The sequence below is a fragment of the Eremothecium gossypii genome, chromosome IV, assembly GCF_000091025.4.
Source record: "Eremothecium gossypii ATCC 10895 chromosome IV, complete sequence".
NCBI classification, from domain to species: domain Eukaryota; kingdom Fungi; phylum Ascomycota; class Saccharomycetes; order Saccharomycetales; family Saccharomycetaceae; genus Eremothecium; species Eremothecium gossypii.
Genome location: NC_005785.6, coordinates 832,388 through 849,047, shown reverse-complemented (window position 1 = coordinate 849,047; position 16,660 = coordinate 832,388). Strand labels below are relative to the sequence as shown.

General features: G+C 47.3%; 8 protein-coding genes across 8 annotated transcripts; 5 read left to right on the top strand and 3 right to left on the bottom strand.

Moving 5' to 3' along the window:
• Window positions 1–124: 124 nt before the first annotated feature.
• CRR1 (putative glycosylase) lies at window positions 125–1,477 on the top strand (the record flags this gene model as incomplete). Its single annotated transcript, NM_209527.1, has 1 exon — window positions 125–1,477. One exon carries the CDS (start codon window positions 125–127, stop codon window positions 1,475–1,477), a length of 1,353 nt encoding a protein of 450 aa, NP_984174.1.
• A 372-nt stretch (window positions 1,478–1,849) lies between these two features.
• On the top strand, window positions 1,850–5,464 carry COP1 (coatomer subunit alpha; the record flags this gene model as incomplete). Its single annotated transcript, NM_209526.1, has 1 exon — window positions 1,850–5,464. The coding sequence occupies one exon, from the start codon at window positions 1,850–1,852 to the stop codon at window positions 5,462–5,464; it is 3,615 nt and encodes a 1,204-aa protein (NP_984173.1).
• Window positions 5,465–5,710: 246 nt separating this feature from the next.
• On the top strand, window positions 5,711–7,123 carry TUB4 (gamma-tubulin; the record flags this gene model as incomplete). Its single annotated transcript, NM_209525.1, has 1 exon — window positions 5,711–7,123. One exon carries the CDS (start codon window positions 5,711–5,713, stop codon window positions 7,121–7,123), a length of 1,413 nt encoding a protein of 470 aa, NP_984172.1.
• Window positions 7,124–7,357: 234 nt separating this feature from the next.
• On the bottom strand, window positions 7,358–8,731 carry LDB17 (Ldb17p; the record flags this gene model as incomplete). The annotated part of the gene is made up of 1 exon (NM_209524.2): window positions 7,358–8,731. The coding sequence occupies one exon, from the start codon at window positions 8,729–8,731 to the stop codon at window positions 7,358–7,360; it is 1,374 nt and encodes a 457-aa protein (NP_984171.2).
• Window positions 8,732–9,116: 385 nt separating this feature from the next.
• On the top strand, window positions 9,117–9,596 carry ATG38 (Atg38p; the record flags this gene model as incomplete). Its single annotated transcript, NM_209523.2, has 1 exon — window positions 9,117–9,596. The coding sequence occupies one exon, from the start codon at window positions 9,117–9,119 to the stop codon at window positions 9,594–9,596; it is 480 nt and encodes a 159-aa protein (NP_984170.2).
• Window positions 9,597–9,659: 63 nt separating this feature from the next.
• On the bottom strand, window positions 9,660–10,985 carry RPN5 (proteasome regulatory particle lid subunit RPN5; the record flags this gene model as incomplete). The annotated part of the gene is made up of 1 exon (NM_209522.2): window positions 9,660–10,985. The coding sequence occupies one exon, from the start codon at window positions 10,983–10,985 to the stop codon at window positions 9,660–9,662; it is 1,326 nt and encodes a 441-aa protein (NP_984169.2).
• Window positions 10,986–11,262: 277 nt separating this feature from the next.
• Window positions 11,263–13,683, top strand: NOP14 (snoRNA-binding rRNA-processing protein NOP14; the record flags this gene model as incomplete). The annotated part of the gene is made up of 1 exon (NM_209521.1): window positions 11,263–13,683. The coding sequence occupies one exon, from the start codon at window positions 11,263–11,265 to the stop codon at window positions 13,681–13,683; it is 2,421 nt and encodes an 806-aa protein (NP_984168.1).
• Window positions 13,684–13,805: 122 nt separating this feature from the next.
• On the bottom strand, window positions 13,806–16,499 carry ATG9 (autophagy protein ATG9; the record flags this gene model as incomplete). The annotated part of the gene is made up of 1 exon (NM_209520.1): window positions 13,806–16,499. One exon carries the CDS (start codon window positions 16,497–16,499, stop codon window positions 13,806–13,808), a length of 2,694 nt encoding a protein of 897 aa, NP_984167.1.
• Between the last annotated feature and the right edge of the window lie 161 nt (window positions 16,500–16,660).

Here is a 16,660-nt window from a genome sequence, read left to right as displayed (position 1 = left end):
GTTTTTGTACACCTTTGTGTCAGGTAGCAGGGGCCGCACATAACTAGTTATAAAAACGATGCCGCCGGAGAACGAGATCTACTATCTCTCTGAGTAGGCACAGTTTCCAACGTATTAGTCCTTAATGAGCAAGCGAATCATTCAACTCATACTTCTCTCTGCCTTTGCGCGAGCTAATTACGTGGAGCCCTTCAAATCAAATCCATACATTGCTTGCTCAGAGGCAAGCCATTGCCCAAAGGAATGGCCATGCTGCTCGCAATATGGACAATGCGGGAGTGGGCCGCTATGCATTAGTGGCTGCAACCCAAAATTCTCGCATAGCCCTGAGAGCTGCGTGCCAGTGCCGGCGCTACTACCGCAATTGGAGATAGTGGCCAGCGATGATAAAGGAGTATACCTAGAGATGTCGGGTCAGCCTGCCTTGGTCACAAAGTTCCAGCGCAAGAGCTCGGCGCAGTTGTTGGAGGTACATCACGAGGAACAGCAGTATGGTGTGTCGGCATTAGAGCAGGACCTAAATAGCAGGGGCTTGATCCACTTCCCAGATTACATGATAACATCGAAGCCGAAGGTCGCAAGGGAAATGTTGGAGCAGTATGACTTTATACATAGCGGCTTCATCAGCGTAGACGGCAAATCAGAAAGCCTCATCTTGGGCATGCCGAAGAAGACCACCGGCAGTTTGATCAGCTCATCGAAAGTTTTCCTATATGGCAGAGCAGCCGTCACCATGAAGACAAGCAGAGGCCCAGGCGTCATCACCGCAATTGTATTCATGTCATCTACCCAGGACGAGATAGACTACGAGTTCGTGGGGAGCGAGCTCCATACTGTCCAGACGAACTACTACTACCAGGGCGAGCTCAACCACTCGAGAATGCGCCGCCATTCGCTACCCTCCAACAGCCACGAGGAGTACCACATATACGAGGTTGACTGGGATGCCGAACGCATCCACTGGATGGTCGACGGCGAGATAGTGCGCACCTTGTACAAGCGCGACACCTGGGACCCGGTCCACAAAATATACAAGTATCCACAAACGCCCATGATGCTCCAGATTTCCCTCTGGCCCGCGGGCACCCCCGATGCGCCGCAGGGCACCATCGAATGGGCCGGCGGCTTGATCGACTGGGAGAACGCGCCAGACATTAAGGCACACGGCCAGCTTGCTGCCCAGATCCAGCGTGTTGCCATCACGCCATACAACAACGATTTTTGTCCTGAAATCCACGAGAGTATGGGCCAATGGGGCGCCCAGAACTCGGAGGAAGAGCCCTTCCGCGTCGCCTACGGATACGAGTCGAACAACGGCCGCTTCGACCCAAAGAAGTTGAAGTGGTATACGGACGCCCGTCTCCACCTATCCTCCTGGCATGCTACAGGCATCAAACCCACTGCTGCCCAAAGGCAGCAGCATCACCGGCGCAGTCTGCCGCATGTAGAAGCTCCGCCCATCACCAATACCATGTGAATGCGCACCTAACCATTCAGTCTATATTTCAGCTAAACTAAGCACTCTACGTTCCAATCTCTTTCTCCAGCCTGTAAAAGCTATTAACCAGCGCTAAGGTGTCCTTCCACACGCCCGTATTGCTAGCTTCTTTGAATATTTCCGTATGCGTGAATACTGACTCTCCTGGCGTCAGTGCCTCGCAATCCGGGTAATCTAGTTTTTCTTGGTTTTTTATCAAAAGCTGGCAAAAGGACAGGTTGGGAAGTAAACCCTGCTTAACATAGAATACGCCACCACCATTTAGAGAAACAGCATTCAATCAGTGTCGACAATCACACTACATTTCAGTACATCCAACACGCAACATTGTCTGCGTAGAACTCTTTAAAGATGAAGATGCTTACAAAGTTTGAGTCGAAGTCTACCAGGGCGAAGGCAATTGCATTCCACCCGTCGCGGCCTTGGGTGCTGGTAGCGCTATTTTCATCGACCATCCAGCTGTGGGATTACAGGATGGGGGTGCTGCTGCACCGGTTCGAAGAACACGAGGGCCCTGTCCGTGGAGTGGACTTCCACCCTACACAGCCTCTGTTTGTTTCTGCAGGGGATGACTACAGCATCAAGGTGTGGTCGCTCTCAACACACAAGTGCCTGTTCACACTGAATGGACACCTGGACTACGTGCGCACGGTCTTCTTCCACACGGAACTTCCGTGGATCATCTCTGCGTCGGACGACCAAACAATCCGCATCTGGAACTGGCAGAACCGGCGTGAAATCGCGTGCCTGACGGGCCATAACCACTTCGTGATGTGTGCGCAGTTCCACCCCACCGAGGATCTAGTGGTCTCCGCGTCTCTGGACGAGACTGTGCGCATCTGGGACATATCCGGGCTTCGCAAACGGCACTCTGCGCCTGGATCGCAGAGCTTCGAGGAGCAGATGATCACCCAGCAGAACCTATTCGATGGCGGCTTTGGCGACTGTGTTGTGAAGTTTATCCTGGAGGGCCACACGAGGGGAGTCAATTGGGCCTCGTTCCATCCGACTCTGCCCTTGATTGTCTCCGGTTCTGACGACAGACAGGTCAAGTTGTGGCGTATGAGCTCCACCAAAGCGTGGGAGGTCGACACGTGCAGGGGTCATACGAACAACGTCGACAGTGTAATATTTCACCCATTTCAAAACCTAATTATCTCTGTCGGCGAGGATTCTACCATTAGGGTCTGGGATCTAGACAAGCGCACTCCTGTAAAACAGTTCAAAAGAGAACAGGACAGATTCTGGTCGATTAGGGCGCACCCTAATGTGAACCTCTTTGGCGCGGCGCATGACTCGGGTATCATGGTCTTTAAACTGGACCGTGAGAGACCACCTGTGGCTGTGAACCAGAACCAGCTTTACTTTGTCAACAAAGAGAAGCAGGTCCAAATGTTTGACTATGAAAAGAAGGTGTCCTCTCTGCCATTTGTTTCTCTAAAAAACTTTGGAAAGCCATATAACGTGTTCAAGTCCATCTCTTATAATCCCTCGCAACACTCTCTCCTCGTGAACTCAAGTAGCAGGGATGGCGATAGGTATGCTCTTTGCCTGCTTCCAAAACAGGCTAGCGGTGCTGTTGATGCCACAAATATAGTTGAGGATAAGGGAAGCTTTGCGACTTTTGTCGCTCGGAATAGGTACGCTGTCTACAACTCTGCGTCGGAATCTCTTGAAGTACGTGGGTTGGACAACAAGGTAACCAAATCGATCAAGATAGAAGGAACTGTTAAAGACATTGTCTATGGAGGCCCTGGTGCGGTACTCATCTTGAAACCAAAGGCGGTAGTCTTGTTCGACGTGCAGCAGGGGAAAAAATTGGCGGAGGTAGCTCTGAAGATGGTTAAATATGCAGTCTGGTCCCCAGATGGGCAATACGTTGCTTTAATGAGTAAACACACGCTGACCATTGCTACTAGGAAGTTGGAGATTACTACGTCTAACCATGAGACGATCAGGATCAAGTCAGCGGCGTGGGATGAAACTGGTGTTCTGCTCTTGTCTACTTTGAACCATATTAAGTACTGCCTATTGAATGGTGACAGCGGGATCATAAAAACTTTGAGCAAGACCCTATACATTACCAAAGCTCATGGCAAGCATATATATGCTTTGAACAGAGACGGCGATATTGAGATATTGACCATTGACCCAACCGAGTACCGCTTTAAGAAAGCTTTGGTGAACAAGAACTTCCCTGAAGTCTTGCGTCTCATTCGTACGTCCAACCTTGTGGGCCAGAACATCATCTCGTATCTACAGAAGGCCGGATATCCGGAGATTGCATTGCAATTCGTGGAAGACCCTCAGACAAGATTCGATCTGGCTTTGGAATATGGAAATTTGACTGTTGCGCTAACAGAAGCCAGCAAGCTACAAAACGATGCGGTCTGGGAAAGACTCGGTAAGGAGGCTGTACTTCAGGGCAACACGACCATAGCAGAATGTGTCTATCAAAACTTGAAGCAGCTAGACAAGCTCTCTTTCTTGTACTTGTTGAAAGGCGATTCCATCAAGCTTTCGAAAATGGAAAACATTGCAGAACAACGTGGTGATATCTCCAGTTTGCTAATGCACACTTTCTACACTAACTCTGTGAGTAAAAGAGCCGACACCTTTGCGGCTGCAGGCTCTGTCCCGCTGGCTTACGCTGTCGCAAAAGCTAATGGTGATGAAGAAAAGGCATCCCAGTTGCTAAAGGAGGCTGGGTTATCGGAAGATGATGTTGTCTTGCCTGAAACTGTCTCTGGTTCTGCCTTTGTCAAGGACTCCACCCTTGCGCAGCCTTTCGAAAATTGGCCTATGCGTGAGGCAGAACTATCTTACTTTGAGAAAGCAGTATTAGGCCAAATAGAAGAACTAGATCTGGACACTGAACCAGCACCTGAAAATGAAACTAAACACTTAGACTTTGCTGCCGAAGACGAAGACATGGGTCTCTTTGAAGATGCCGCCATGAGCGGTGAGGAAGATGCGTGGGATATTGATGACAATGATTTGGCACTGGACGAGGAACCAAATAAGGATGACGACACTATGGTAGAAGAGCTCGATGCTACGGAGGAAAATACGTGGGTCAAAAACTCAAAGTTACCGGCGGTACTCGTAGCAGCTGGTGCATTTGAAGCAGCAGCACAGGCCCTACACAAGCAGGCCGGTATCGTTAACTTTGAACCTCTCCGTCAACGGTTCCACGATATATACGAGGGATCTAGGGCATATATGCCTGCTACGCCAAAGGAACTCTCCTCAATCGCCGGGTGTATCCGCATGCGCGTGGATGAAGATGACTCAAAGGCTCTGCCTTACGTTCTTGGAATCTCTTCTGTCACATCAAAGCTGAACGAAGGCTTCAAGTTGTTTAAAGCCAATAACCTCGAGGCCGCTGTCGAAGCCTTCCGCAATGTCATATACATGATCACTTTGCTAGCAGTTGACAATTCGGACGACGCCGAGACCGCCCGCAATGCGCTGGAGCGTGCGCGTGACTACATTCTAGGGCTCTCCATTGAACTAGAGCGCCGGGCGTTGCCACAAAATGACGTTAAGCGTAACCTGGAGCTCGCCTCTTACTTCACCAAGGTGAATCTCTTTGCCCAGCATCGCTCTAACGCCCTCCAGGTAGCAATGTCCCAGTCATTCAAGCACAAAAACTTCGTTCAAGCCTCGCATTTTGCGTCTGAGTTCTTGGAGATCGTCCCATCGGGTCCCCGGGCAGACCAGGCTCGCAAAATCAAGGACAAGGCTGACTCCCTTGCAAGTGATGCTGTGGAAATTGACTTTGATCCATACGCAGAATTTGATATCTGCGCGGCCACTCACACGCCAATATACAAGGGTACACAAAGTTCGGTCGATCCACTAACTGGCGCTAAATACCATATCTCTGAGAAAGGCAAGTTGGATAAGATTGCGTATATTTCGAAGGTCGGTGCTACTGCATCCGGTCTAAGGATCCAGATTTGAGAACCATGGTGCCAGTCCCATCTTTAGGGCGCAGTATCTCATAAAGTAAAACATAACGTGTATAAAAGAGAATAAACTGTCTATCTTCTGCTTATTCAATTGGTGAATTTGATCCTAGAGAATCATTACCCGGCTTTATTTCTCAAAGGCAAAGTGCCCCCCACATGAACTGAAGCAGGTCCATATAAACAAACCCATATTTCCATCACTAGATAGAATTGTCCTTGTATGTACCATTGAGCACTTATGACTGGGGAAATAATATCTATTCAGGTCGGCCAATGCGGAAATCAGGTGGGAAAACAGTTCTGGGGCCAGTTAGCTAGGGAACATGGAATTGGAGTAGACGGCCAAAGTCTGCATCCAGAAGACGCCAATGTTGTAAGAGAGGATGACACAAACGTATTTTTCCGGCAAAATGATCACAATAGGTTCACTCCGCGTGCCCTGCTGTATGACCTCGAGCCGAGTGCAATTGGCGATGTGCAGAATTGCTTTCCAGGCTTCTTCAATGAGCGGAATGTGTGGATCTCCAAAGAGGAACTAGGTGCAGGCAATACATGGTCGATCGGCTACGACTACGGTCTCGAGAAGCAAGACGAGTTCATGAACATGATTGATAAGGAAATCGATGCCACGGGAAATTTTGAAGGGTTCCAACTGATTCACTCGGTGGCGGGCGGTACCGGATCTGGGCTGGGGTCAAATCTGTTGGAAGCTCTGTCTGACCGGTACCACAAGAAGATTGTGAGCACATATTCTGTATTTCCTAGCAGGGAATCTGAGGTGGTCGTACAGCCCTATAACACCATATTGACCTTGCGGAGGCTCATAGACAATAGCGATGCGTCGGTATTATTTGACAACGATGCGCTGCTCAACCTTACCGCAAGAGTTCTTCGTGATTCAAATACGAGCTATCAACAGACCAACCAGCTAATTGCAAGTGTGATGTCTTCGGTAACTAATAGTTTGCGGTTTCCCAGTTATATGTATAATTCGCTACCAAGCATCTTCTCCACACTCGTGCCCACACCAGAACTACACTTCTTAGCACCCAGCTTTACACCTTTTACATCTGATTTTGTTCCTGGTGCAAAAGATTTCAAGAGATTATCTGCATACGATGTAATCTTGGATTTGTTCGACAAGAACAATTCCATGGTTACCCGAGACACCGATACGCCGGTGTATCTGGCAATATACGATGCCCTCCAAGGTGCGGTAGAGCAAAGTGATGTTACGAGAGCCATATTGAAAACACAGCAACGTATAAAGTTTGCACCATGGTCTCCGACGTCGCTGCATGTGAACCTTGGGAGAAAATCGCCTTACAACTCATCTGCAAATTCGGACTACGTTAGTGGAATGATGCTAGCCAACACATCATCGATAGTTTCAGTATTCCAAAAGACAGTATCAAGCTTTGACGTTATATTCAAACGCGGTGCCTTTCTTCATAAATTCCAAAATGGTAAGATGTTCCAACACGGTTGGGATGAGTTTTTGGAATCACGCGAGGTTATTCAAGGCGTCATTGACGAATATATAGCCGCTGAACAGGAAAACTACCTGGATGACGTGCTGGAGGAAGATGGTAATTTTGTGGGTGGAGATGCTGAGATGATCGATATTGAAAGTAACGACGACATCATATGAGCTAAGTAGGTAAATTGTCGCGTAAATAGGCTAGTAACCATTGGCTTCATCATTAGTAGATACTAGAAACGGGACCTGTAAAATTACAAGAGGTGTGTGGATTGCGATTAGCGAGCTGTTGTGTTGGAGCACTCTTACGTTTAAATATTTTTTATTTATCATTTGCAAGTCCCAGCTGTCGATGAAGTCAGTTGTATTATATATGCCATAGTCTTGCTATCCAGAAATACGAGATCATACCCTTCGAGACGGCGGAGGCGGGGGTGGAGATGCAAATGGACTACGGCCAATCGCCCTAGTAATTTTATCCATAGGAACGCTCATATGCGAATCTGTCCGTTCGAACCGAGGCTCAGGAGTCTTGGGGCGAGGAGCTGGAGCCGCGGCAGCGTCTCTTGATTTTTTTTGTTCGACTTTCAACTGTCTGATCGCCTGTCGGCACTTGAACGCAAGCTTTGTGGTTGACATATGCTCCGATTTCACATTACCAGAAGAACATAGATTATCCACTGAGCAGAGGTACTCAAGGAGCTCTAGGAGTTCCTGCTCTCGATAGTGCGATTGAGTCCATTCGGTCTTTCTTAATATTAGATCCAATATACGTAAAAATGTATTGCGTAATACTTCTTCATCCTCAGAAATATTGGTCAAGTTCCTGATCAATACGTCCGTGACCACATGTAGGTCATTCAAGTAAAAGTAGTCCATCGCAATTTCATCCCTGCTGGTTAAAATGAGGTAAATGATTTTGCACATCATAATCTGCAAGGACTTATCAACAGTCCGGTTGAATTGCAAAAGTAGTAACTCCACGAATTGTTTCGAGGCGGTGTGATTCATCAAGTACGCATACACCTTGTTTTCAAGACCTGCTTTGTGGTTAGATATCATATATTGCTCGTTGAGAGCCAGTAGCAGCCGAAACTTGGCGTTGTTGTACATGTCCTCGACCGTATCCGAGCGAAGAGACACCATCATGTAGTACACGAAGAAATCATCCACCCGCTGAAGATTGGCAAGCTCGCACTTTGAATACTTGAGAATCTGGAATAGGAGGTCGAGCAACACGGTCGAAATCTTCCTCAACTCTTCATTGATTTCCTCGTCCAATTCCGTGATGTTGGCCTCGAAAGTCGTCTCTTCATCGTCCGAGTAGCGGTGAAGATATGCAAAATGTTCATAGAGCTTGTTGTATATCACCGTGAAGCCCTGATAGTCCAGAACGTGGTCAAGCGACGACGAGTCGGCCTTGCATTCACATAGCAGGATATAGCTGATGACGAATTTCATGCTCATCTCAAGCAGGTCGATACTCAAGAGCGAGAGCATCTTCGATATGCAAAATGACTTATTGCGCTCGTAAAGCGGAGCGCGGAGTAGTAGAAGTGCCACCCGGTAGAAGTCCCTGTCCTCTACGAGGTATTCCCCGTACCGTTCTGACGCCGTCTTCACATACGCAACTAGGGCGGAGTTCACTTGTGCTTCGCTGGTACAATCGGCTGCATCTAAAAGAGACTCTAGATACTCCCAGAAGTGCACTGTCTCCGTCTGCGTCCGGCTCCGAGATGCCCCACCAGATTCTGGGGAATATGGGGGCTTCAGTGCCATAGGCCTGTGTTCCGTTTCCGATATTGTGGATCTTTCGGTGCTTCAACGGATTTGAAGTTATTGTGACATGGCGACACGGGCATGACACTATTTTCCGTTAATTCAAGGAGCATTGAACTCCCCACGCTGTTCAGAAGACCAACCCCAGTTCAAATTCATTGTAGCGCTCAGGTATGGTAGAGTTAATAGATGTAAGTTTTTGGTGGCCTTTAAGTGTTTCCAGTCATTCACTAACAATACACAGATATATGATCATATAGAAGCAGCCGAGCAACTAAGCCGGGAAAGGAACTACCAGAGCGCCGTGAAGGAATATGAGCATGCGTTGACAGATCTCCAGGCTCTAGAGAAACAACTGGGGACGAATGGCAAACTTAAGCATGCAATGATTCTTCTCCGAGAAGACATTCAGATCAAGATTAAAGAGCTCGAGCAGTGGGAGCTACGGCAGCCAAGTGCAGGACTGGGGGCGGGCTTGTCGCCCAACAGGAAAAACAGCCCAGTTCGAGGGCCTGAGGCGACGAGCCACCTCAGCAACGGAGTCCCGATCGCAGACCCGTTTCTCGCCTCGATAATCAACAAGTTGCAAACGAACATCCTTCAAACGCTATCGCAGCGGCTCGCGGGGGAGGGCAAGCCCATGGGTAAGCAGGAATTGGAGGCAGTGGTTAGCCCACAGATGACTCAATTCCAGAAGGAAATGACTGTCTTCGAGCAGCGCAAGTTCCGGGAATACGATTCCAAGATGGACCAATTGCTCAAGGAGAACAGGAAGTTGTCCAACCAAGTAATAAGACTCAAAGACCGTTGGGATAGCTTAGTGGAAAGCGCGAAGCAAAAACGGAACCAGCAAGAGCGTCAATGAGGGCGCGTCGCACTTCATATATAAGATCTGGTATCTATGGAGGAGACAAACTCTAGGTATGATTTATTTAGCCTTTAATCCATGCATTATTTCATCCTTGGTAATGAGGTGGCCAATTGTCTCAATGTGCTCGAGCAACTGGTCAACGTTCGAGGACCACTCGTTCAGTAGCTCGCTGGAGTTCTTTGGCTTGCCGAAGTTGACAATTTTGGCTGGCCTATTTATCTTCGCGTAGATGATACCCTGGTTGACTAGGTTACTGATGAAGGTCTCCGTCTCGGCCTCGTTGAGATCTAGCAACTCATTCAGACGTGGAAGTGTGATACGAGTGTAGTATTTGGAGATCGTTCTAAGGTTGTGCTCGATAACACGCTTCCGCAAGTCGTCCCAGTGGCCCTGGTTGGAGCCGAAAACCACGTTCTCCTTGCTTAGTACGGGCTCGTATGTCTGCTTTACCATCGGCCACCGCATGAGCTCTGGGGTAGTGAACAGCTTGACCAGCGACTCCTGTAGCTCAAGCTTCTTCAGGTTGTTGTCCTGTTGAACCTTGAGGATGAGGTCGTTCTGCAGGTTGTCGTATGGGGCCAAGATCAAAAAGTACACCACATGTGATAGAGCTGTCTTCCACTGCTCCTCGGAGCTGCGCACACTCGGGGTGTTATAGATCTCCTGGTAGTACTGTGCAATCTCAAGGTAATCGGATTTGTGCAAACCAATCTTGATCAGAAGCTTGTAGTACTCCAACTTCAGCGCCTCGTACTTCTCGTTCTTGAAGGTCTTCTTTAGGATTTTGCGGGAAAGCACGGTGGCCTGCGAGAAATCGCCCTTCAGAATACTTAGCTCCATCTGCTCGATGATAAATTCAATCTTCTCACTCATGTCCATCGAGCCATAGGTCTCCACCTGTAGCTCGCACAGTATGTCCGCGGCCTCGTCCAGCTTCCCCTGCTCGCGCCTGATGTGCGCCAGCTCCCTCGTGACGCGCGCGCGCTCGACTTCGACAAAGATCTTATTCTCAGCAACCTTCCTGATGGTCTCGATGGACGCTATCTTCGTATCTACGTTGTCCAATTCGTTCAGGTGTTCCATGATTCGTTGTACCATTGTCTGAATTGACAATTTTAGCTGGCCGTGTTTCTTGGAGAGAAGCACCAGCTGCTCATCGAGCTGGGCCCAATCATTATTGGCCACCAGGAGATCCACGATCCGCACCAGTACCCGCTTGGAGGACTCAAGATCCGACGCCTGTCTGGTTTGTTTCTCTAGCGACAGCAATTTGTCCAACGCCTCCCCATGATTTGTCTTCGCTAGAATATCGATGCCGGGGAACTGGTCATTCAATATATCAGCATAGTTCTTCTCGGCCTTGATTGGAGCGTCGCGCGACATTTCAAACACGTGTGGTCCTCTGTTATCGGTCCTCCAGTTGTCCCCTCAAGACTGTATTATAGACTACCTCAGAGATTTAGATTTTGTTTGCCACCACGATATTACGTAAGTTTATCACGTGTCTATCACGTGATGGCAGGATTTCTTTTGCCTGAAAAATTTTAGCTCATCGCTGCCACATATCGCGGCCTCGAGATGAGCTAGTAGTCGAACTCTGGATAAGTAAACAAGTGCAGTGGATCACGATACAAGCGGCAGTCGCGAGCGCGAGTTATAAATGGCAGGTTCACAATTGAAGCGCTTGAGAGCGACTCTGAAAGCACATGGTCTGACTGGCCAGACCAACGTGAAGAAATCCAAGAATCGCAAGACCAGCAAGGAGTACGATCATGAGGAGAAGGCGCGCGTCGTCTCTGCGATCCGCGAGCAGTTTAATCCGTTCGATGTGAAGGCGAACCGGAGTAAGCTACATGCGGCAGGCGCAGGGGATGCGAAAGTCGCCGTGGGCAAGCCTGGCATCTCGAAGCAGATCGGCGAGGAGCAGAGGTTGCGGTTCCACGAGTCCAAGAAGGCTCAGAAGAACCGTGCAGGAGGACTGATCGATAAGCGTTTTGGTGAGCGGAACAAGCATATGACGGCCGAGGAGATCATGCTGGAGCGGTTTACGAAAGAACGCCAAGCACAGTCTCGGCAGTCCAAAAAGTCTCTTTTCAACTTAGACGATGAAGAAGACGATGGGGACGCTTCAGGAGCCTTGACGCATTTCGGCAAGCCCCTAGCGTCTGACTTTGAAGACGGTGATCTTGGGGTCGGCATGGCGGGTGCCCTAGGGCCTAAAAGAGGCCTTGCGGACGACGAGATGGAGCCAGAGGTGCCGAAGAAGAAGACTAAGGCGGAAGTCATGAAGGAAGTGATAGCAAAGTCCAAGTTCTACAAGCATGAGAGGCAGAAAGCGCGCGAGCAGATGGAAGAGGAGATTGATCAGCTAGACGACGAATTTGAAGGAATTATGTCCGAGCTGCGTGCTGCTCCACGGGCACGTACTAACCCGGTTGAGAGTAAACCATCTCAAGAACTGGAATACGACCAGAAGGTTAGAGAGCTGTGTCTAGATAGAAGAGCAGCACCTGCGGATAGAGTCAAAACCGACGAAGAGATGAAGCAGGAAAGAGAGGAGAAACTCAAAAAGCTAGAGCTAGACAGAGTAAACCGTATGAATGGCTTGGTTGATGGAGAAGATGCACAGGGTGTTGAGGATCTGGACAATGGTTTTTGGGAAGCAGAAGACTCTGACGCTGGAGAATACGGAGAGTATATGGAAGCTATTGCTGACTCTGACGACGATCTCAAGTTTGAAAACGAGCCAGAAACCGCTGAGCCCACTGGTACATCGCATAAACAAAAGAAAATTGCAGCTCTGCCCTGCCCCATCACCCATGCTGAACTCATGGATGTACTCACGGCGTATCAACTAGAAGAACAACCACATGTTGTCAAGAATATTATTAAGGCCTATCAACCAAAATTGGCAGAGGGCAACAAGGAAAAGCTGGACAAGTTTAGCGGTGTGCTTCTTCATCACATCTTATTCCTCTCTAGTTCCGATTATGCATCTCAGGCAGACGTGATAGTTGAAGTACAGAATTCATTAATTTCCATACTAAAGTTGATGTCTGAAAAGTACAATCAGGCACTCTCCGAGGCCTGCAGACAGGTGGTAACCGAAATACAGCAGCGATTCAAAGCACAGCATTACTTGGGTTTGAAGCCTTCGGATTTGGTATTCTTTTCTTTGGTTGGTTACATATTTTCGACATCCGACCATTATCACCTTGTTGTAACACCTTGTTGCATACTGCTAGGGGAATTCCTAGAGCAAATCAAGCTAACTGATTACGAGAGACTGATCTTTGTTGCTATAGCGGCCAATATTTGCGTCAGGTATCAGAGAATTTCAAGAAGACATGTGCCCGAGTTGGCCTATTTTTTGAAAAGAGCACTTGCATCGTTACTACCATTCAGCACGGAAAATTCGCAAGCATTTAACATTAGATTGGACAGTGACAAGCTTTCCCTGAGCAAAACGTTGGTACTGGAAGATATAGAGCCGACCTTGAAACTAAGGTTCTTATTCTTGAAGGAGTATGACGATTCGGTTCAAGCTCAGCTTTTGGTCAACCTTCTCTCTACTCTTGACGCATGTGTGAGCCAACTTTGGAAGGGGGTATCGGCTTTCCCAGAACTTACCCAACCATTCAAACCTCTCTTGTCGGCATTCGCATCATCATATCCTACTTTTGCAAAGCCGCAGCAAATTATGGAAAGGATGGAAAGAATATCTAATCTTCAACAGCATTTCCCTCTAACGTTGCAGAACCATAAGCCTGCAGCTATTCCGAGCTACATGCCTAAATTCGAAGATAACTTCAATCCTGAGAAGAAATCATATGACCCTGATAGAACGCGTAATGATATTAACAAGATGAAGGCGCAGCTGAAGAAGGAGCGTAAGCTAACAATGAAAGAACTTCGGAAGGACACCAAATTTGAGGCCAGACAGAAGATTGAAGAACAGCGTAAGCATGCCGATGACTACAAAGCCAAAATGGCACGCATTGTCAACCAAATCAGCACTGAGGAGGGAGCCGACAAGAATAAGTATGAGAAGGAAAAAAGACTGCGCGCTGGGAAGCGGTAATCTATATGTTATATATTTATTTTCTGCCTGCACCATAAACTTTCTGTCCATCTTACATCTTGTAGTATTTTAGTTTTCAAATTATAATGAGCCAGAGTTAACTTACAACTCAGCTCGAATTATTATCTACCTACATCCGACTTTCTATAATATTGATTCAGTAAACCAAGGACCCCATTGCCTCCCATTGCATCACTTCTTTCAATAGGATCATAATCCGCTACAGGAATTGAGTTAATAAAAGATTCGCCTAGATCATCAAACTGCACGTTACTATGGCTTATTTCTGGGTCTAATCTCGCCCTCAAATTCGATTTTGGCTTATTAGCTAAAATTGAGGAGGATAGCGCTCTTGGTGTCACGGACCCAATTTTGAAGTCTTCAGGTTTACTTCCTAGTTTAAACTGTTTTTTCCATGAATAGTGCTGATGAGATTTCATATTATACTTCGATTCATGACTCAGGTTTTGGGTTTTGGGTATCTGGTATTTTCCTACTGCATTAACGCTATTCTGGTAGTCATCGACAAAGTACATGTAGGATTGTATCATCTTATTCATACCTTTATCTGTTTCTTCATCACTTGAATCGTGGTCATCGCCCAGAGAATGACCGTACTTTGTTTGAGTTCCCTGTAGGTGTTTATTAGTCCTTAGGCCTTTCTTGCAGTTCTCATCAAACATGGCGTATTTACAAACGTAACCCAAACCATCACCATATACAGTTACCTCTCTGAAGAAGTCTACAATACTCTCAGCTGAATTTGGAAGGGAAAACCACAGAATGAATGGTGTCATTATCAAACTAGCAAGCTCCCTGAGTAAAAGTATGACCCGTAAGTTGTATAACTTACAAAACTCCTGCTTCACTTCATCGGTATGGTACCTGCCATCCCATTCTTTTGGAGCATAATGAATATATGTTATCAGTTCTTTGAGGGAGTCCTCTGGATCAAAGACGCTGCAATTATCATTTACTGCGCTGTGACAAACTGCCCATATTGTCCCCAAGACTGTCATATAAAATAATACGGTCCTATCAGCTGTCAGCTCAAAGTTCAAAAAGTTCTCTGGATCAAGCACAGTCATTAATGCCAGTATCGCAACGAATGAACCCGAGATAAACTTGACAAATTTGAAAAAGTAGTCTCCCAGTGCGTTTGGGAATTGATTAATGTACGTATTAGCAACCTCGTAGCTGAGCCCCATTCTCTTTTTGAACAAATGATATAGTTCGTTGTACTCTCTGAATTTCCATTCCGCAATTGGTGTGTATTGTCTAGTGCTCAATGACCCCGGTGAAGTTTTATATTCGTTAAAGTACCGGAAGAAATAGAGCAGAACGAAGTATACGACGAGGAATGGCGCAAGAATTATATTGAGAAAGCCGGCCAAAATAAACCTCTTCTTAAGTTCTTCACTTAAAAATTCACGCTGCGCTGGATTTAGGAAGCTCTGCTTCAGAAACCCGGCTTCATTGAATGCAAACCCTATGATACAAAGGTGGATGTTCCACTCAAGAGTCTTTGTTAAAGTGCTCGTTCGGTATAACGGGATTGGGAGTGAAAGGTGCAGAATATCCTTATTATAGAGTGCAATGAGATAATTCTCTTTTCGCATAATTCTATTTGCAACATCGTGTGCATCGATATGATTCTTAGCTTTAACTTCTACAACATTCGCTGTAACAGCATTCTGGTCCTTTAAACGCATGATCTGGTGAATTACACTTTGCCAAGGAATAGTCTGCAGTTCTTTATCTGAGATATTCAACAGATATGTGTAAAAGTTGTGAATCTCGTGTATCCTCCTGAAATCAAAGTACATTTGCACCACTTTCAAAACTACAAAGACTCCGAATATCCAAAACAAAAGCTTGGTAGTCCCGGTAATCTGAGTCTCGTAACATTGGTCCACGCGCACATCGCTGAACTTATGGCCATTGGGCAGCTTGGAGTAGTCAATGCAGTGAGACATATAAGTGGAAATGAACACAATAAACAAAAGGGTCAGTAGGTTCAGTATCTTCTCTATCATAATGCAGTAAAACCCATTTCCCAAATAGTAACTGTAAACATCTTGAAGAAATCCGTCGAGATTTTCCACATTAGCCCATTTCCATAACGCCCGCTCCCTCGCACTTAGAGGACTAGGCCTGCTTGGCGAGGAAAGCCTGGCGTTGGACTTACCCGACAACAAGCCCGGCCTTTTCGACTCAGGTCTGAGCTGGTTCTCCTCGTCCCAGGTGGGGCCTTTTCTGAATATGAAACTGTCTTCCTGGCTAGCAGGTTCCTTCCCCAATATGCTCTTCCCCTTGCTTCCCAATATCCGTTTCAACCCCAGCGGCTGGGAACTGACTTTATTTCTTCCCTTGGACCCATCTTGCAGCCGGTGTTGGAACAATAGCGCATCTTCCTCCTCTGCCGAATCGGCCTGAAGTCGATCATCCTCACTGCTAGAGCCCTGCCCTACCTTGGCGATCGTGTATGTCTCTATAGTCTCTAGTTCCTGGTCACTAAATGGCACATCGGAGTCCTCGCTCCCGGAACCCTGTGCTCCATTGTAACTAGTCATGTTCTCCGCAACAGACAGATCGTGGCCATCTGTATCTTCCTCCTCGCTTGAGCTCGCTTGGTCCGACTCAATAACTCTTGACTCGTCAATCGCGTTGCTTCCTGAGCGTGCTATTTGTATGGGGTACTGACTCAGCTCCGCGGTCTCGATAGAGTCACCCACTTCTGACGAATGAACTCCAAAGACCCGCGACAGAAACGTATTCTTTCGTTCATGCTGGATGGTGTCTTCACTTTGTTCCATATTGCAACCAAGGCTCGTGCAGAAGAGGAATGAAACTCCCTGCCTCGGCTCTTCTTTTCCTATTTCAATGGTATTTATGTAGTAAGCAAACAGCCCATATTCTCGCGGTTCAGCGTATCCTAGTGGCTCATTGGTCACGTGATAGACATAACGTATGACTA